At 36.1% G+C, this 18,549-nt stretch overlaps 1 protein-coding gene across 2 annotated transcripts in view; it reads right to left on the reverse strand.

The window, feature by feature from the left end:
• Positions 1 to 209: 209 nt before the first annotated feature.
• UGCG (UDP-glucose ceramide glucosyltransferase) overlaps positions 210 to 18,549 on the reverse strand; it is a 30,783-nt gene continuing 12,443 nt past the window's right edge. For both annotated transcript variants that reach the window (XM_064642775.1, XM_064642774.1), the window contains exons 2-9: positions 12,987 to 13,128; positions 9,336 to 9,438; positions 8,350 to 8,451; positions 7,836 to 7,948; positions 5,171 to 5,349; positions 4,660 to 4,746; positions 4,052 to 4,241; positions 210 to 2,677 (exon numbers count right to left, since the gene is read on the reverse strand). In XM_064642775.1, the coding sequence (XP_064498845.1) occupies positions 2,507 to 2,677; positions 4,052 to 4,241; positions 4,660 to 4,746; positions 5,171 to 5,349; positions 7,836 to 7,948; positions 8,350 to 8,451; positions 9,336 to 9,438; positions 12,987 to 13,128 (1,087 nt within the window). In that variant the 3' untranslated portion in view covers positions 210 to 2,506. The remainder of the gene's footprint in view (positions 2,678 to 4,051; positions 4,242 to 4,659; positions 4,747 to 5,170; positions 5,350 to 7,835; positions 7,949 to 8,349; positions 8,452 to 9,335; positions 9,439 to 12,986; positions 13,129 to 18,549) is intronic.

Genomic DNA, 18,549 nt, shown 5'->3' on the forward strand with positions numbered 1-18,549 from the left:
CAGATTTAGGCACATGTAAGTTAATTTCAGCTAAATATAAAATCCAAAAGAGATGGTACAACTGTAAAAAAACTCAAAACAAAACACACATATTTGTTGCTGTGAAGTCTAATTAGAAATGAAATCAATTAAAACTACCATAAATACTTAACGCTGTCACATTACAGTATCACTGAACAAAGGAAAAAAAACCCTGTAGTCCAAACAGATTGTATTCAAAATTTATTTTTAAATAAAAGAAAAAACAAGACAATTATTTTAAATAAACATGGTGTATTCTACACATCTGTAGATCAACACAACTTTACATTAGCTGTTTATAACTTTTAGAAGTACTGTTGCAGCATCTTCTATAACATTTGACAGTGCTGGTTTCTATTTCTTCAATCAAATACCCAAATGAAACCATTTGCTTAAGTGAAGCTTTATTTTTCATAGCCAAAGATGGCTCTACTAATACCAAAGCACCTGTTAAACAATTATCCCCACCCAGGTTTTTTAAAAGGAAGTCTGTTCAGCCTTTTTTTTTTTTTTTTGGTTCTGTTCCATTGCCTGCATAGAAATCAGCATAAAGCTAAGTAGCAAGCTAAGCTTCACTTTAGCAGTGCAATGAATGGCATCAAACTTCATGAAACAAATGAAGATACAAACATTGTCAGCAAAATTCAACTATGTCAAAACAATATCAAAAGAAGAATGTTTTTGTGGGTCACAACTAGACTAGCTTTCAGTGTGCAACTTTCCTCAGGAAAAGTGCTTCTTCCTGATTCACATGAAAAGAATGAAGCATGCATCACAAGCCTTTGTTCATACAGAAATGCCCATTAAAAGAGTTCCATGTTATCATAAGGCAAAGGAGATATTAAGGTGGATAAAGCATCTTGGCCCAGAGTATGTTTTACAACACACACACACATATTGTACTTGTGTACCATAAGATGGCTAAGGGATTGGCTCAGTAAGGTAAAAAGTTCATTTTTATAAATACATGTCATTATTGCTAATATGCTACACATCATCCTCCAACTTTTAAAGCTGCTTTGTTGACATAACCTTGTAATTAGCAGCTCACATTCATGGTGACAGTAAACTATTCCATATGAAGAAAAGTAAAGCAGCATAAATACAATTATAAAAACAAAAGGCTTATGCAACATTCTTCTCTAGCTTCACTGTGTTTTTTTTAATTTAAAAGTGTTTGAAGAAAACAAGTCCAGTTCACCACAAATCTGGAAGTTTCACAATGAGGTTGAAAACTAAGGTACAGGGAACAGAGAGGGGGAAAAACATGGCATGCATTATAATCTAGTCCTTTTAGTCATACCACTGGAATACAGAAGTCCAATTTAAAGGCTAGACTAACAGTAGAAGGCAAAAAGCCAAGAGTAGACTTAGTTTTGATATCTAAATTAAGACTACAATTTTAATCAGTAACAGCAAACTCAGCTGGCCCTTTAATATATTCACAATATCTACTGCAATTGAATACTTAATTATGACTAGTATAGGTGTGTATGTTCACTTTAAAAAGATAGTAAATACCTGCATCATGAAATTACATTCTTAAGACATTGTGTAAGAAAATAGCTCACGTGTGAAATGTTTCTGAAATGTGTTTCTGCTCCCTTCTATCCCCTATTATGTGTCCCCCCACGCCCCCCAACACACACACAACCCTTTCCCCCCAATAAATGCATTCACTCACAGGGAAAAAACAAATACCCCTTAAAAAAGGATGGAAGTATTGAGGAGATCTGCTTGGCTAGTTACAGCACAGTGCTTAACAAGGTTCAAGACAGAACCAGATCAGACTTGGCCAAAAGATGCCCACAATACATGCCTGACCAGTAATTCCTTCCAGCTCTATCAAACACAGTCCACTTTTGGTTCATTGCAATGATTAAAATATTTCCTATATACATATAGGACATATATACACAAGACTCCAGCTTTAGTTTGTTTTTGCAAAGCAGTTTTACCTTTCTATTCATATTGTTCTGCAGCAACTACAAGAGGTAGGCATAAAGCATTTCAGAGCTTCTTTCCCAAGGTCCCATTACTAGCTCAATTTAGTGGGATAAAACAAAAATCAGCTGTACCTCTGTGCTTTTACTAGGTACAGCCTTGTGCAATCCAGCTGGAAAATAGCTATGTGAACCTTAGATTTGCTAGGCTAACATACCAAGGAGTAAGAAGCTGTTCACATCCAGGAGGATACTTTTTAAAAAAAAAAAAAAAGTTTACTGCAGAGCATTCTTACAGAAAGTAGATGTCAGGACCAATTCTCTCCATTTCTATTTGTACAGAGGAGCAAGGTACCATTTGGCCAAGACTACAGATGTATTTTCACAGATGCAAGTGCCATGCAAAAATAAATTAAAGAACAGATACCAAACATACAAGTAATAAAACTAATGAAGGTAGATTTTCTTAAAAGTATATAAACAATTTATAATACTTTTCTTTCCCCCTTCTCTTTTTGACATTCACAGTTACAAATGTGTGGCTATACGTCAAGAATTTCTTCTGCAGTGCCTCCACAACGTAATCTGTAGCGTCCTGTCCTCCAGCTAATAGTGGGGTCCCACAAAGCAGATAGGAAAATATAAATTGTCATGGATTCTCTGATGAACCAAGCTACTGCATAATCAAGTTTTGAAAAACAGAGAGCACCACCCTAAAAACATGAAAAAAAAAAAGTATTTAAACATACTGATTATTCAAGAGAAACTTTAAAGTAATTTAAAATATTTGTTACAGATAAATCTCTTCTAAAGTTTACTATGCAGATTAATATATCAATAGTGGTTTTCTTTAAAAGCCGAGAATATTTTCTTGTTCAAGACACAGTTACCCATATTAAACCTCAAGAGCATGGCAGAATGACCAAGAAAGTTTGAAAAAAAAAAAAAAAGAGAGAGACCTATACGTAGAGCAACAGGCAATGAAAAGTGTGGCAATTGCACGTTTTTGAAGCTTTTATAAGCTCTTAAGCTTATAAAACTGTGTTCAAGCAGAGACACCAGGTTTTTGTCACAGACCCCAGCAGCTATACAGCCCATTCTTGCACATTCCCAGAGGAATGAAATTCAAATAAAGTCTTCAGCCTATTGCATAGGAAAAGTAGGACTAAGAAACAAGGTTTATAGCATCTTGATATTTTCTGCTCCTTTGAGAACTTCCAGCTACATGCAGAGTTTGAAATTAAGGAGGCTTCAGAAGAGGATGAGTAGGCATAGTGATCTTTTCCATGCTGCTCATGATGAAAAGAGTAATCAGAAAGTGACTACTAGACCTTCTGGAGTCCTACAGAATCAACACAAGCCTTAATTTTATTATTTCCACCATGTGCTAAGACTATCAAAATAATATTTTCCAGTATGATAACTGTTTGATAAGTTTGCATACACAAGTAATTATAGATTTGATTTGTATGGCATATGGTCACAACAGAAAATAGTCTAAATAGTTTCTCCAGCATTAGGAGAATAAATGCTGTTCTGATTTGTGACATTTTTCTATAATAAAAGTTTGTGAAAAGCCTCACTTCTAGTAATGGGAAGATTTTATTTTTACAAGTAGGCTACAACTGTCCTCTAGATTTATTATTGCCAAAATAGAGTAAAAAATGTACTTAAGAGTACATATACACCTCAATACAAATAACACTTTGTGACAACAAAGATAAGAAAATCGAACCAAAACAAAATCTCACAAGGCTGCTGTTCTTGTATTGTTAACAGAGCTTAAAATTTCTGAATATGCCTAGGTAGAACAGACTGGAAACATGAAGATTAAGGGGACAGATGGACAAACTTTCAGAGCCTACGCAGAGGCAAGTGAATATAGAATACCAAATGGCAACCAAGCACACTTGCTCCTTTTCACGCTACTATAAATGAAGCTGGAAGACTGAGAAGTAACAGGATTTGACCTGTAATTTCCTTCATGTCAAGAGAATTATTTTATTACCGTAATTAGTCTTAGCTTTTTTCTAAAGTAGATGGTAATAGTAACTTTAATAACCTCCAAAGAAAATGAAGTTACATACCTGAACACCTTTTAGTTGAATGTAGTCAAATATAAACCAGGCCAAGCAGTGACACATGAAAAATACCATTATATCCCATCTAAACACATGATGAGCTGCCCATCCAATAACTAGACTGGCAACAAAGCACTCTGAGATTGGCTCACAAATTATTGTGGCAGGCAACATATTAATTCGTAGTTTGGCCCACCTAGGAAAGATTAAAAAAAAAACAGTTCTGACTTTGCATTATTCATTATTCCCTCCTCACCCACCTCATAAAATGAGCCATCATGGTATTTTCTGAAAACGTTAACCTTATTTAATTTACACCTCAAAATAAAATACTCTAAAAAAATCTCCCTTCCAAAGATACTGCAGATACCATTTAAAAGGTACTGAGGGTTGGGAGGTTTTATTTTTTTTTTTAATACTTGTGTTAGTCATACTCCTGTTGAAAGTTAGTGCCTCTCTCCCAGCACTAAGAAAGAGCTGTACATTGAACTTTAGTATACTGGGCATTAGATCAAATTAGCTTGGAAAATGTATTTCCTCTCATTACCAGCTCATTCCCATCAGAAGCACATGACAGGGATGGGTGTTAAAAGAAGTAAAGATTAAAATTTTACCTGATCATTCTGGACTGAAACTGAGAAATAGAATATGAACCAGAGTTTTGCATTGCAACTTGTGTGGCCATTGCAAATTTCCAGCCCCTGAAAAAGGAATTAGTTATTATAAAAATGTGCAAATAAGAAATGTAAACACCAGTTAGATAACAAACACACAAGAATTTTATTAGTCTTGAAAAGTTTCTTTGGCATTTGTGCCATATTATTACAATGGATATAGGCAAAAAAAAAAAAAGTGTATTATATCAAGACTCTTCACTGGAAAAAAACCAAATACTTAAACCAAGTTCTCAAAAACTTTTCTCTAAAGGAATTGACAATGACATGGCTTACTTATTTCTAAAAGACTATACTGACAGGATAAAGCACATATTATTAACATGTTTAATATAGATAAGTGAAACTAACCTGAATACCTCCACTTACAATATGCACCACTTTAAAAAAAAAAAAGAAAAAATATTTAAACTACATTTAAAGCCACAAGCTTAGTTCAGAGTCATCTTACCGGTCAGCTATAGCTTTGGCCATAAAATAATCTTCAGCAATATACTGTGCAAAAGCTATCAGTCCTCCAGCTTGGTCCAAGACATCCTTCCTCATCAAGCATGACATTCCTGTTACACACTTAAAGCCAGTTAAGTTGGCTGAAATATATGACCTTGGATGGGAAGTTCCAAAATAAACCTGCCAAAACAAAAATAAGCATTTAAAGCTCTGTATATCTGAGTGCTACTCACTGACAACTTCTGCTCTGAACACATGTGGAGGATAAAAGTGCTGGATGTGACCAATTATGAAAGCGTATTTGGAAAGATCTTTACTACCATTCTAAGAATTTTCTACATTCTAGTGTATCATCATATCTGAGAAATCTATTAGTGTTATTATTGGCTGTGTTTTTACAAATCTATAAGCAGGTTTTATATTCACATATTGAACAACTGCACGTCATTTGGTATTTCATTTCTAATTGACTGAGGTTGTTCTCAGGGAATATATACATATTAAAAAACCATGAAGCAATGGACTAATCACTAGCATTATTATATTATCTGGTGATAGCCAACAGACAGGTTCTCTCCTTCCTCTTGTGAAAATTAACTGCATTACTGCATACATGTTCTTAGAAACTTACTATATGCTTCTACAGAAGCAGAGGAAATTCATTTACTTAGCATACTTGCAAACAGCAATAGTGAAAACACTAAATTTGTGATTCAGCTAGGGTAGAATTAATTTCTTCTCAGTAGCTACTACAGTGCAGTGATTTGGACTAAGAATGAGACTGGTGTTGATAATATACTGATGTTTTGGGTTTTTTCTAAGTCATGTTTATGCTAAGTGAAGGACTCTAGTTTTCTTGTGTCATGCTCTGCCAGTGTGGAGGTACACAAAAGAAACTGGGAGGGAGCACAGCTGGGACAGGTACACTAAACTGACCAAAGGGATATTTCACACCATAGAATGTCATGCCCAGTGCATAAACTGGGAGGAGTTACTCAGGAGAGGGGCCAATCTGGGTTCGTGAAGGGGGGTCTGGCGTGGGTCAGTGGGTGGTGAGCAACTGTGTTGTGCATCAGTTGTTTTTCCTTTCTTATTATCATTGTTGTTATTATTATAATTTACAATTACTGCTGTATTTTACTCTATTTTCAATTATTAAACTGTTCTTATCTCAATCTACAAGTCTTACTTTGATTCTCATCTCCATTCCACTAGGGTGAGGGTGACAAGGGGTGGGTTGAGTGAGTGGCTGTGTGGTGCTTGATTTCCAGTTGGGCTTAAACTACAACAGCAAGTCTTTTTACAAGATTCAGTAACTTAAGAGTGTCCTACAAAACAACAGTGGGAATGAATGCTAGCACCTCTTGCTACTATTCTTAGTATAGACTGTCTTCACACTGGTCTTACAGTAACTCATTCAAGAAAAGGCATGCTCATCTTGCAGTATACTGGATCTGGAAGCAAAAAGCTCTTCCAGGAATATAGAAGCAGGAGTTGTAATTCCTGCTTTAACAAAAAACCATATTCTTGCTTTAGCAACGAGCAGTACTAAGAAACTTGTGCTAAACCTCTGTGTTTTTCTCTTGTAAGAGGAAATTCAGACTTTGTACTGTTAAAAGAAAAAAAAACAAAGGAAAAAAAAAAGAAACAAATCACATGAGCATCCCTCACTCCCTGCAATGATGGAGTACTGAATATCACTGCATTTTCATCTCTCACATTTCTGTCTTTGATTCCCATCAGTTAGCTTTGGAGACAAAATGCCTTAATACACGCCAGCTCACAATAATAGCTGATTAAATTACACGCCTTGAGATACAAGAAAGAAACAAGAAAACTCAACTTCTTTGTTCTACAAATGAGAATTTACTGAAAAAGAAGAGAATAGGACAGAATGAGTTATATGAAGATGGTGGATAAGAATCAACTTTTCACTCTCTCTTACACAAGTATTAGGAGACATGAAATAGCACTACAGAAGAGCAAGGGTCAGAGTGAACAAGATCCTGTGGATCCTGTAATAGGTCTAGTGAATTTCCTGGTAAAGTTACAGACATTCAAAATTTGTATGGATTGCAAGGAACAATGGAAATGATTGTATAAGAAATCTGTTCTTACTAGAATATTAATATATCAAGGATTAGTAAATATGCAAGTCTGCTTCCTGCTCAGGAAGTCTCTCAGCTGAGGGTTGCAGAAAGTTACGACAGTATTATTGGAAAACAGGATATAAGCCTTGCTTTTGTTCTACTCTCCTCAAAGACTCTGCTTGTAAACCCTGCTGGAAATAAGATACTGTGCAAGCCGGACTTTGAGTTATGGCCACTTCTGTGTGCCTTTTCAGACATCAAAATTGTGCTTTCTGACTAAGCACTGGAAAGTGTTCTTTGGTTTTAATAATTTTGAAAATCAAATCCATAATTTTCATCCTATAATCTTTATTGTTCGTACTGTAAACTTAAATACTGAATCAATGTTCAGAGCATCACAGAGGAATTTTGGAGCATTTAGAAGTTATCCTAGATAGTTTACAGTGTGACTGCAGCTGAAAATAAATATTTCTTCACTCAAAAGGTACAAGAGGCACAATATAGCTTTCAGTCAGCAAGGTTTTGCAAGAAAAAAAAAAGGAAACACCAAACCCTCCCCCAGAACATTTTACTCACCTGTTCAAGAGTAGCAGCAAAACCTTGTCTGTCTGCAACATAGGGAAGCCCATGGACCAAGCCTACTTTTTCAGTCATTTGATTGGCCATATCTGTCAGTGTGTCTGGCGTTACTAAATGACAAATGAAAGAAAGACGGTTCATGGAGTAATTCCGTCACTAGCAGACTAATGTGGAGAGACACTAATTCTAAATTTATTACCACTATCAAGACCATATGTACTCTGATGCACAGTATTTTGCAAGAATAAAGTGGCAGAAAAATAATAATATTAGTGATTAACACAATTACTATGATCAACAATAAGTACAATGGAAACAGTTTGAACAGTATTTTTAAAGGTATTTTCACCTTTAATTAGAGATTAACCCCTTTTTATACCATAAAAATATTTTTTCCAGACTTTAAACTTTAATTTCTACTTATATTCTCAGTAAAAATAGTCTCCAACAACTGCTTGCCTACAGTGAGTAAGTGCAACTCAAGAGTCAGAACATTACAACACACGCCTACCTCTGATTCCACTATCACAAATCCATATAAGATCATATTTGGCAACTTCATAGCCAGGCATTAAGTTGTTAATCTTGGGGTTGATGCCAACCTTCTTGCCACCTAAAAAATACAAGCATCATTCACAAATAATGTAAAGGGTTTTTTGGAATTCAGACACAGTACCGAAATTATTTCGATATACTAACTGAAGAGTAAATGTTTACCCGCCAATTCTTAAATTCCATTTTTATGCAAAGGATTTACATTTTCAGTATACCTTCATGCCTATATTTTAGATCTTACTATAACAGGAGAAATAAAAGGGAAAAAATATTCAAAGGTTTCCTCAAAATGGAGGAGTAAAAAGATTCTTGTAATTAAAAGGACAGTAAAACTACAAAGCTTATTACAATATTTTGTAAGGTAACTATTATCTCTTATTTCTTAGGACTACGATTATGACCCTTATACTCTACAATAATTTTAGCAGAAAAAATGAAAAAGGAGCAGAATAAAGAGAGACACACTCTTTTGCATCCAGCTGACAGACGTGGTCCAGTTTGCTTCATACCAGAGAAAAAACCCAACAACATTCGACTACCTTGTTCTAATAAACCCTCCCTCCACTAATTCAAATATAAAGCAAACAACGAGCTCTACAGCCTAAGCAGAGGAAAAAGTATTGTTGCAGGACCTCAAGCTCAAATACAGCCACAATTCAAAGTCACTTCCTGCACATTTAGTTCAGTGCAAAGACAGAATTTAAACTGCTATTTTAAAATTAGAAGGAAAAAGTGTAGGGGTTAAATAAACCATTCTTCCTAAAGTTTTCTTAGACTGATGTCACAGACTGTGACTACAAACATACTTTTTACCCCAAACTGGTAATTAAGCTACAGAATAAACACGAGCTGAACAAGATATCTACTAATTTTAGAATACTGTATATTGAGTTGAGTACCTAACATTTGACAAGAGTCCCACCTTCAAGTTGCACTGCTTACCTATAAACAGTCTAGCATCAACATTTGGGTATTTGCCAAGGAGCTTTTTGCACACATCAATAGCAGGATCATCATGATCTTGTACGCAGAGTAGTACTTCATACTAGTAAAAACAAAAATGTACACACTCACATATATATTTATGTACATACAGTTAATATCCATACGGTCTACGAATAAAGTTTAATAGAGTAGCAAACTAAAAAAAATAAGGAGTGTTGTTATAAAATTAAAACCAAAGAGGTTGTTTTACAGCTAAATGAGTATTTTTTAATGCACTTGAGAAGAAAGAAACCAGGCTGTATCTCAAACTCTTCTGCTGAAGAACATGATTTTCTCTGTTATCAAAGGGTTTCTATTAGCAATGAAATAACACATTCTAGTATACAAGGTAACATTTTTGTTTCCTCTTCCATTTTTGTTCACATACGAATCTTAAATCCAATATTATATTCAATGAAATTACAGCACTCAAAATATTAAAGGAATGAGGCTGTGATACACTTTGACTGCATGCCTCTGAACTACATCTTCCACTCCTTAACTTTGTAGATACACAGGCAGAATAGAGTTGGGAGACAACCCACAGACACCAGTATAAGTACACATGTGCACCTAATTGTATAACAAAGCTAAGCTCAGGAACATGTATATGCATCTGTATATTCCTCATTAACAAAGCAATGGTTGAAAGAACAACAAGAGGTAAGGGAAAACTGTAGCTGTGTCAGCAACCAAGCTCCATGCTTGTTACACGAGCTACAGAGGGCATGTGAAGAAATAGCGTTTTAAGAATCACTCAACGTTGAGGCTGCTCTGCATGCTTTGACAAAGGTACTTCTGTTTCTGCATTAACAGCAAATTCCTTGAATACTTCTAACCTGAGACGACTTTTTTTCCCCTGTCAAAATTACTGAATTATTAGAAGCTATTAGAGCTCTAATACAAATAATAAAATACAGCAAATGCAAATTTCTGGTCAAGATACCTAGAAGCCATTCTTACAGCCCAAGACTGAAAAATTCAATCACAACAAGAAACAATTTTCTTGGACCACATCTTTCAGTAGCTCAAAACAGTCCTTATTCTCCTTTATACTATTCTATCACCTAATTGGACTTTATTTTCCCTAAACTACTTCAGCAAAAAGTAACCTGAACTTTGAAAGCTGCCTATGGGCTCTGTGATGACAACTTCTGATGCTCTTATTCAGTAAGAAGTATTTCATACAAAAGAAGATATGTTAAATACATACATACTTTCAATTAAAAAGTGGTATTGCCATACATAAAACACCCAACTACTCTAACTGCATTCAGAATATTGTGGAAATTTAAAATTATTAACCACTAAATGGGAGTCAAGACTTGTTTTAACTACACTAGCACTACAAACTATCAGACAAACACATCTCTACCTCTCAGAATGCAAACTCAAAGCCAGTTTGGCCAAAGAGGAAGCAGTGTTTGGTTTCTACCATCTTATCAGCATGGAAAACAGAATTTAAAAAGTAAAATACCTGTATCATTAAACAGACATGTCCTTCTATCACAACAGAACAATCTTGGCAGCATGAACACCATAGAAATAACTGAAGAAATTAGTTCTTTATTGATCATCAAATTAAATTTGTAAAATAAAACTATTTTGCCTAGTAATTAAATAATTAGTCTTCAATCCACAGTAGCAATGGCATTTTATAGCCATGTTCTCCAAGAAATTCAACCAGAAATAAAAAAAAAAACAAAAACACTTTTCAGACTCCAATATTTGAAAACAGAAAAAAAAAAATCACAGTAAATGGCCTTTGTATGCAGTAACAAAGTAAAGAACTACAAAACGTATAATAAAAGCAAAAGGAATCCAAAGATGCTTATCTACATGAACATTACCATCAGCTTTACTTAATATGAATAGAGAGACTTCTGTGACAATTACAATACATACAGTAGCTAAGAACTGTTCACTGATAAAAATAATACGTGTAAGTCCTTCAGTTTAGAAACTGCACTATCAGATTCTATTCAAGACAAAGCTATTTCACACATGGAGTATCACAAAAGAAAACTGGTATCGCTGCAGGTTGAGTTCACCTTCACCGGAAAAAGTTTAATCTTAAATTTTCATAATAATTTCTCCCTGGACAGCTGAACTTTGAATACCAGGCAATACTGTTGTTCTAATTTTTGTGGTCAATCTCTTAAAAGAAGTACTTCTGCACAATAACTATGAAAGTGTTTGCAAACGGTTTGGGGATCTTGCTTGTACTGTATAATCTGTGCCCCAGTAAACTGAAGCATTCACACATGTATTTTCACTCTCCTTGAGAAAAATATGATTGTCACTATTGTTATCTGAAATTTAGATATCTGTAGAGCAGCAACATTTTAAGATTGCTATCCATATATTATCAGAATTATGGATCGAGACTCTCTCTCAAAAAGCAAGATCCAGCATAACTGTTTTTCTGAGTTCTGATGTAAGTTTTATTTGATGTCAAATGTTTCAGCTGCATAATGTTTTGATGTTCCTTATGGTCATAAAATAGCTTAAGATATTGCTGAAGGTTCTTTGCATTGTTTGCAACATTGGCATACAGCATACACAGTATGCCTTAAGTATGTTTTAAAAAGCGCTTGGCCACACTTTATCGCACTTTGTGGAGTTGAAAGGATTAATACATTCATGCCTGAATCTTTTCAAAAGGTCCCCAAGCTTCATTACAGAAAAACTACCCAACTTTTAATAAGTTCCAAATGATGGGGATTTTTGTTTGTTTTACCCTGCCTACTTAGCATTTAAGTTTAAAGCTCTCTCAGAATACAAAAAGGAAACTTACAATACAGCTTACACAAACCTTTTACAACTGCAGCAGCAGTGTCAGATGCAGTTTTGAGAAGAATTGAGAAAACAGTTTTTTATTAAAACTAAATTTCAAATTTCAGAAAGCAGCAGATACACAGTAGAAAGTGTATTTCTTTTCCCACCCACAGGAGCATACATCAAATACTGAATGATGCAGCAAGCATTGATAGATTTGTCTTTTAAGTTGTAAGCTCCCTAGAGCAAGGACAGCATCTGACACACTTATCACTTATATTACAAATTCAAAGAGTGTTTAACAGCCAATGCACACTTTTAACAACTATTTGCTTCCCAACAACAATAAGTGGCTTGGAGACTCTCCTACCTACCAACAACTGGTGAGGTGTACCACCTCATCACTGAGCAATTCCTCATTAGGTGTGTCATCAGCAAGAACCATCAAAAAGGCTATCAGTTAGGAGTTCTCTTTTGGAGGATCTGTTATAGAGAAGTAGTCAACTGAGGAGGATGTCTTGCCTCTAAAATGATCTTTTATAGCAGTATGAAACCTTTCAATCTATAAACACCACACTATGGGGATAATGACTACGCAAATCCTAATGAAGTGTAGAATATGTTTCATCCCTAAGCCCTTGACATGTTCCTCAGCAGACAGCTTTTTAAAAATGAATGTTTTGTTTGCATCATGTAAAACATATAATTATACATTTGCTGCAGAAGGAATAACAATCCCAGACATAATGAAGTTGCATAGTTCTCACCCAAGCTTCTCATATGACTTTTTGAGGCATGGAAGGGGACAAAGACACTAAATAATATACGTACTTTTGGATAATCCAGTTCAAAGAAGGTTTCTAAGTTGTTGATCAGGTTAGGATCCACACCTTTTAGAGGCTTTAGAAGTGAAACACCAGGAAGCTTGCTATATGGCTGTTTGTCTGTGGCTTTCTTATTGAGGTGGAGGCGCCTGTAATGAGAAAGAGGATATAACAACACTTAAGAAAACACTCTAGAAAATGCTATTCAAAATACAATCAGAATTAAGAAAGCTTGAGAGTTAAAACTGCTGCCAAAAAAAATAGTTTTAGTTGTTGAAAAAAAAAGCTATTTTTATATCTCACAGTTGATGTGTTGAAGGCAATGCCTAAAAAAACCTTAACTTAACATGTAGGTTAAATTCAACCTTATTCAACTTATTAGACACTTCAGATTAATGCAATTTGCGCTACGCATTTTGAACAGCAAGGGTATTACTTTTTTCAAACTGCAGCAGAGACAAGATTTTTCTGCCTTCCTCCACAGCATTAAAACTCACAGTATTATAACAAGATGATAATAATAAAACTCAACGCATTATAACTAAGGCAAAAAAGCAAAACGGTGAGGTGCCTTTTCCTGCTTTAAGTTATGCAAAATTTAGAGCAAGATGAAAGCACAGGGGAAACAGCTGATTCTACTGATCAATTCGTTAACAAACAAATCCAAGAAAATAATAAGAATCAATCAACTGTAGTATAAAAAAATCCTAGAAACTGGACATCAGGCTGGGCCAGAACATAGATAAACTTTTACACACAATTTAAAACAGTTACTGTTTTTCAGCAATGAATCAGAATTGTTTAGTTGGAAGGGACCTTTGAGATCATTGAGTCCAGCTCTTAACACAGCACTGCAAGTTCACGTCCCTAAATGTCACATTGAACATACAAAATATATTCACAATAATGTCACAACTCACTAATGTGAACATTTAATCCCACGCTTCTCTGTGAATGAATAAAAAATTAAATTCTGAAAGCTTGATGGGCCAGTATACAATCAAATTTCCATCAGGTAAATAGATATACACAAGTAACTAAAGAAGAAGTATTTGCTGAAACATGAAATCTGCAAGTTAGCATACATACTGCACAACATAGTTCTCTACCACACATAGTAATCAGATTCAAAGGCTATTTTATTGCAACATGTACCTAATATCAATTCTTAACTTAAACATTCACCAAGTGAAATTACTGAACTATGAAGGAGCTCCAGTAGGAGAAGAAGAAATTCCAGGAGTTCTCTAGAATTTTTTTTCCTGAAATGAGGCAGTGACATTTGGTACCTAATCAGTCCCTCCCACCATGTTCCTTTTAAGCAGGTTCACAGCTGCACATCTTGGGCATATTGTTACACAGAATGAACAATGGGTTCGACAAAAAGGCAGAAAGGCAAAGCAGATTATGTCCTTGTACTGCTGTTGAGCCCAGGCCTGGGCTTTATAGAGGTAAATGGAAATGCTGAGCATTTAACAGCCAAGGGATGGTCTAGACCAAAGTAAGAAAAGCAACAGTTCATACAGGTACCCCAGACAAAGATTGCCTTAGTAATATTCACAAACATGACTGCAAACAAGGCCTTTAGAGTAATTAAAAAAGTAGAGTCTCAAGAATGCAACTTTGACCAGGAGGATCAAAAAGTAGATACTGCAAGGGGAAAAAACCAAAACCAGACTCTAGCAATGCACGTAGCTTTGTACAGAGGCAAAAGCCTTGATAAGCAGGAAATACAAGAAGGAAGTGGCAGAGTAAATGGGAAAAGATAAGAAAGGAAAACATGAAGACAACTTTGAGGCAGGACTGTGATAAATGAGCACTAAGTTATAAAACCACAGAATCTTGCAAGGCATCATATTACTGACATATCATGCTGACACAGAGTATTATGCAGGTGATTGAATTACAGTAGGAAAAGCCTACAGACTGTGCAAGAGGGGGAAACCTTGCAAAACATGCAAATAAGGCATGCAGCATTATCACAATCTGTTCAGCTACAAAGCGCCGCACACTCTTGACAGCAAATGGCAAAACTGTCCCTAACATACTATCTTTAAGTAAGACTTGAGTTCATGCGCTATTCATAACATTGCACAGAAGTGGCAGCCTGCCATTCTGAAAGCACTGTGGCATTGTGACACTAAAGTAAGTAATTTCCACGCCAGTAATTGCAGTGCTCTGCTAGACTCCATGTAGCAGAAGGTAAAGTAACAGTAAACCAGATCATTTTACACAGAGGACTATTTGTGAAGTTGCATATTCTGACACAGAATTAAAGTTACAATTAAAACCCTACCATCACCAGAGAAACAGGCCAACTGTTATAAAAAAAAGTTACAATATTGAAATTAAGGCTAACATTTAACATGGAAGTCAAAATAATAGACTAAATTTAAACAACATCAACACTGTTGAAGCAAGTACATTCTAAATGAAGTTCTGTGTGCTACAGAACATGTACTGAAGTCTCCAAAGCAGAGGTAAGATGAAGTTGGTATTTTCAAGCACTAACTTGTGCTTATGGTGGTTTAATTCTCTCAGACAGGTGTTGTGATCAGAGCAGTCCTCATTACTACATAACTTCTGTATGTATAGTTCAAAATCATAAAGCAAAGCAATCCTTTCTCAACATTTGTATCATGTATAGAATAACGTGTTATTTTGCATTGAAATTAGCCCAAAGCAGCCAAAAACACTAATTATATTTGCTTAATACATTTTTCCCCACCTCTGCCTAATGCAGTAAGCTTGCAGAAAAACACTACACCAAGGAACATACAATGGTTCAATGACATTGAGCTCTGCAACAGATGTTGGCAGAGCACTGTTTACAGGGACTTTCAGATAGTGCACGTGAAAACCCAAGTAGCCAGGTTGTATCTAAGCACTTTCGCACCTACATTTATTAAATGAATCATCCTGCAGCCTCTGGATAGTAAAACTGAAATTCCTTCTTATACAGTCTGGTTCTGGTATATGTGAGTGGGGAAACTAAAAAAAAAAACAAACCAAAAAACAGCAGGATGGAAAATGGTGTCAAGAGCTGTAGTTCAACCACCCAGTATCATGGAAGAAGCATCTGCAAGATTTTCTCAAACTCTGCTCCTTACCACAATAATAATTAACCCACAGAAGCAACTGTAACCTAGATTTCCTCTCAGCAGAGGAAAACAAATATTTCCAAAGACAAAATCCTGACAAGCAAGTTATCACTGCTCAATATACTATATGATAAATTCTTGCTAATCTGTATCAGATTAAGCAGTAATACTTTTTTTTTTTAAAGGCCAGGACTATACTTCCTCTCCACACCTCATTAAGGGCAGAAGAATATTACGATCGAATGCTTTGGGTTGAAAGAGATCTTAGACATCATCTATTTCAAACTCCCTGTCACGGGTAGGGATACCTTATGCTACAGTAGCTGGCTTACAGCCCTGCTCAACCTGGCCTTGAACACTTCCAGGGATGGGGCATCCACAGCTTCTCTGGGCAACCTGTGCCAGTATCTCACCACCCCCACAGTAAAGAATTTCTTCCTAAAATCTTATCTCAAACTACTCTCTTTCAGTTTTAAGCCATCACCCTTTGTCCATGACCTTCTAAAAAGGCCCTCTCCATCTCTCTTCTAGGTGGTATTCTACAGAAAACAAAAACCTTGCTACCTTAGACAGATTGCTGGGTCTCTGAGACATAAACCTTCTAAAAGCAGCTGAAAAGATCTCACTCTTTATTCACTCATTTCAGCCTTCTCTCAGCAGCTACTTTAAGAACTATCCTATTAGAGGGAGATAAGTAAGTCTTGACCAGAAATGTGTAACAGATAGTTAAATATAGCGAGACAGCAAAACAAGATGCAGAAACCACTGATTATATTCCTTGAAGACTGTGGTTTCACAGGCCATCGAGATAAGCTAGCAGATCATTACTTCTGAAAGAGACTGGTTCTCCTACTTCTATTTCTGCATTTTTAGTGAGCTGAACCATCTCACACAGGTCTTTCTGGAGTGTTGATCTGTTGTGGAATACCAAACACAAGGTCTCAGCATGAACAGGAGACAGAAGTTGCAAGATTATTCTGCTTCTTTTGGTAACAGAAAGGTACAAAGGATGAGCTCCATACATTTTCCTTACTTTACATACATATATATAGATAGATAGATAGATTTATAAACACCCCCATGTATTTAACCACATATATGTGTAGTCAAAACACTTTCAAAAGCTGGCATCTTTATCCGCAGGAAAAAAAAAAAAAAGAAATTTGCTACTGGTATATCACACTGGTTAATGCATTAAATACAATTTTAAAAGATTGGAGGATTTCAAAAACTTTGCAGACAACCCCTAAATTCATGAAAGTATTAGCAGCACCCTTGCTTCATAAAGACTACTATTAGCATATTTAAAATCCTACCATATTAATGTAATGGTATGAAGACAAATCCATATCAGAAAGCATAGATAACTACCAAATAAGTTTCAGTACCTCAAAGCAGTAACTTTTTATACAGTCATCTGATCACCACAATTAAGTAATCAAGAACACTTTTTATATAGAGAAAGCTCTTTTCTATGTAAAATAATGTATGCATAATAGTGTCCTTGGGACAACTGTTTAACAGATCAGGAGCACAAGTAGTTTCTCCTCTGTCCTTCCAGCTGCAAAGAAGGATGAGAGAAGAAACGCCAAAGGAAGACCCAGCAAATTAATACCTGGCTCTGTAACTGGTGTCACTGACATAATTTTGAGTTTCTTGATCATGGGTTGGTTTATATGACACCATGCCTGCTGCAACAGATGGAGTACCTGTCTCAAAGAGAAAAAGGATTTTTGCATAGGAGTTAGCAGGGCTCACTGAAAGAACTTTAAACTGTATTTGAAGGGGGAAGGGATAAAACCAGACTCTCTAGAGATAAGTCTGGGTCCTTCAGTCTGTCATCTCAGTGGAGTTAGGGGATTGAGATCCACATGGCAGCAGAGACACAGGAGTCACTGAAGTGCTAAAAACCACTGACGTATCTGCAAACTCCACATAGGAAAGCCTCTCTCCAAAAACGTGGCAGGATTAATTGCCCAGCTGAAGTTCATCTACAACAACGCACGCAGCATAGGCCTCAAACAGGAGGGGCTGGAAGCCATTGTGAGGCTGGAAAACTATGACAGTTATCAATATGGAACATGGTGAGATGACACACAACTGAAGTGCTACAATGGATGGCTTCTGGGGCCAGTTCTTTTTAATATCTATACTGATGATCTGGACAACAGGACCAAATGCACCCTCAGTGAGCTTGCATATGACACTAAGTTGGGTGGGAGTGTTGATCTCTTGGAGAGCAGGAAGGCTCTGGAGAGGGATCTGGACAGGCTGAATCGATGGGTCAAGGCCAACTGTATGAGATTCAACAAGGCAAAATGCCAGGTCCTACCCTTGAGTCACAACAACCCCAGGCAGCGCTACAGGCTGGGGGAAAAGTGGTTGGAAAGCCGTCCAGCAGAAATGGACCTGGCAGTGCTGCCGGACAATCGGCTGAACTGCAGACAGCAATGGGACCAGGTGGCCAAG

Source organism: Pseudopipra pipra, chromosome Z (genome assembly GCF_036250125.1).
Source record: "Pseudopipra pipra isolate bDixPip1 chromosome Z, bDixPip1.hap1, whole genome shotgun sequence".
In the NCBI taxonomy this organism is placed as follows: Eukaryota; Metazoa; Chordata; class Aves; order Passeriformes; family Pipridae; genus Pseudopipra; species Pseudopipra pipra.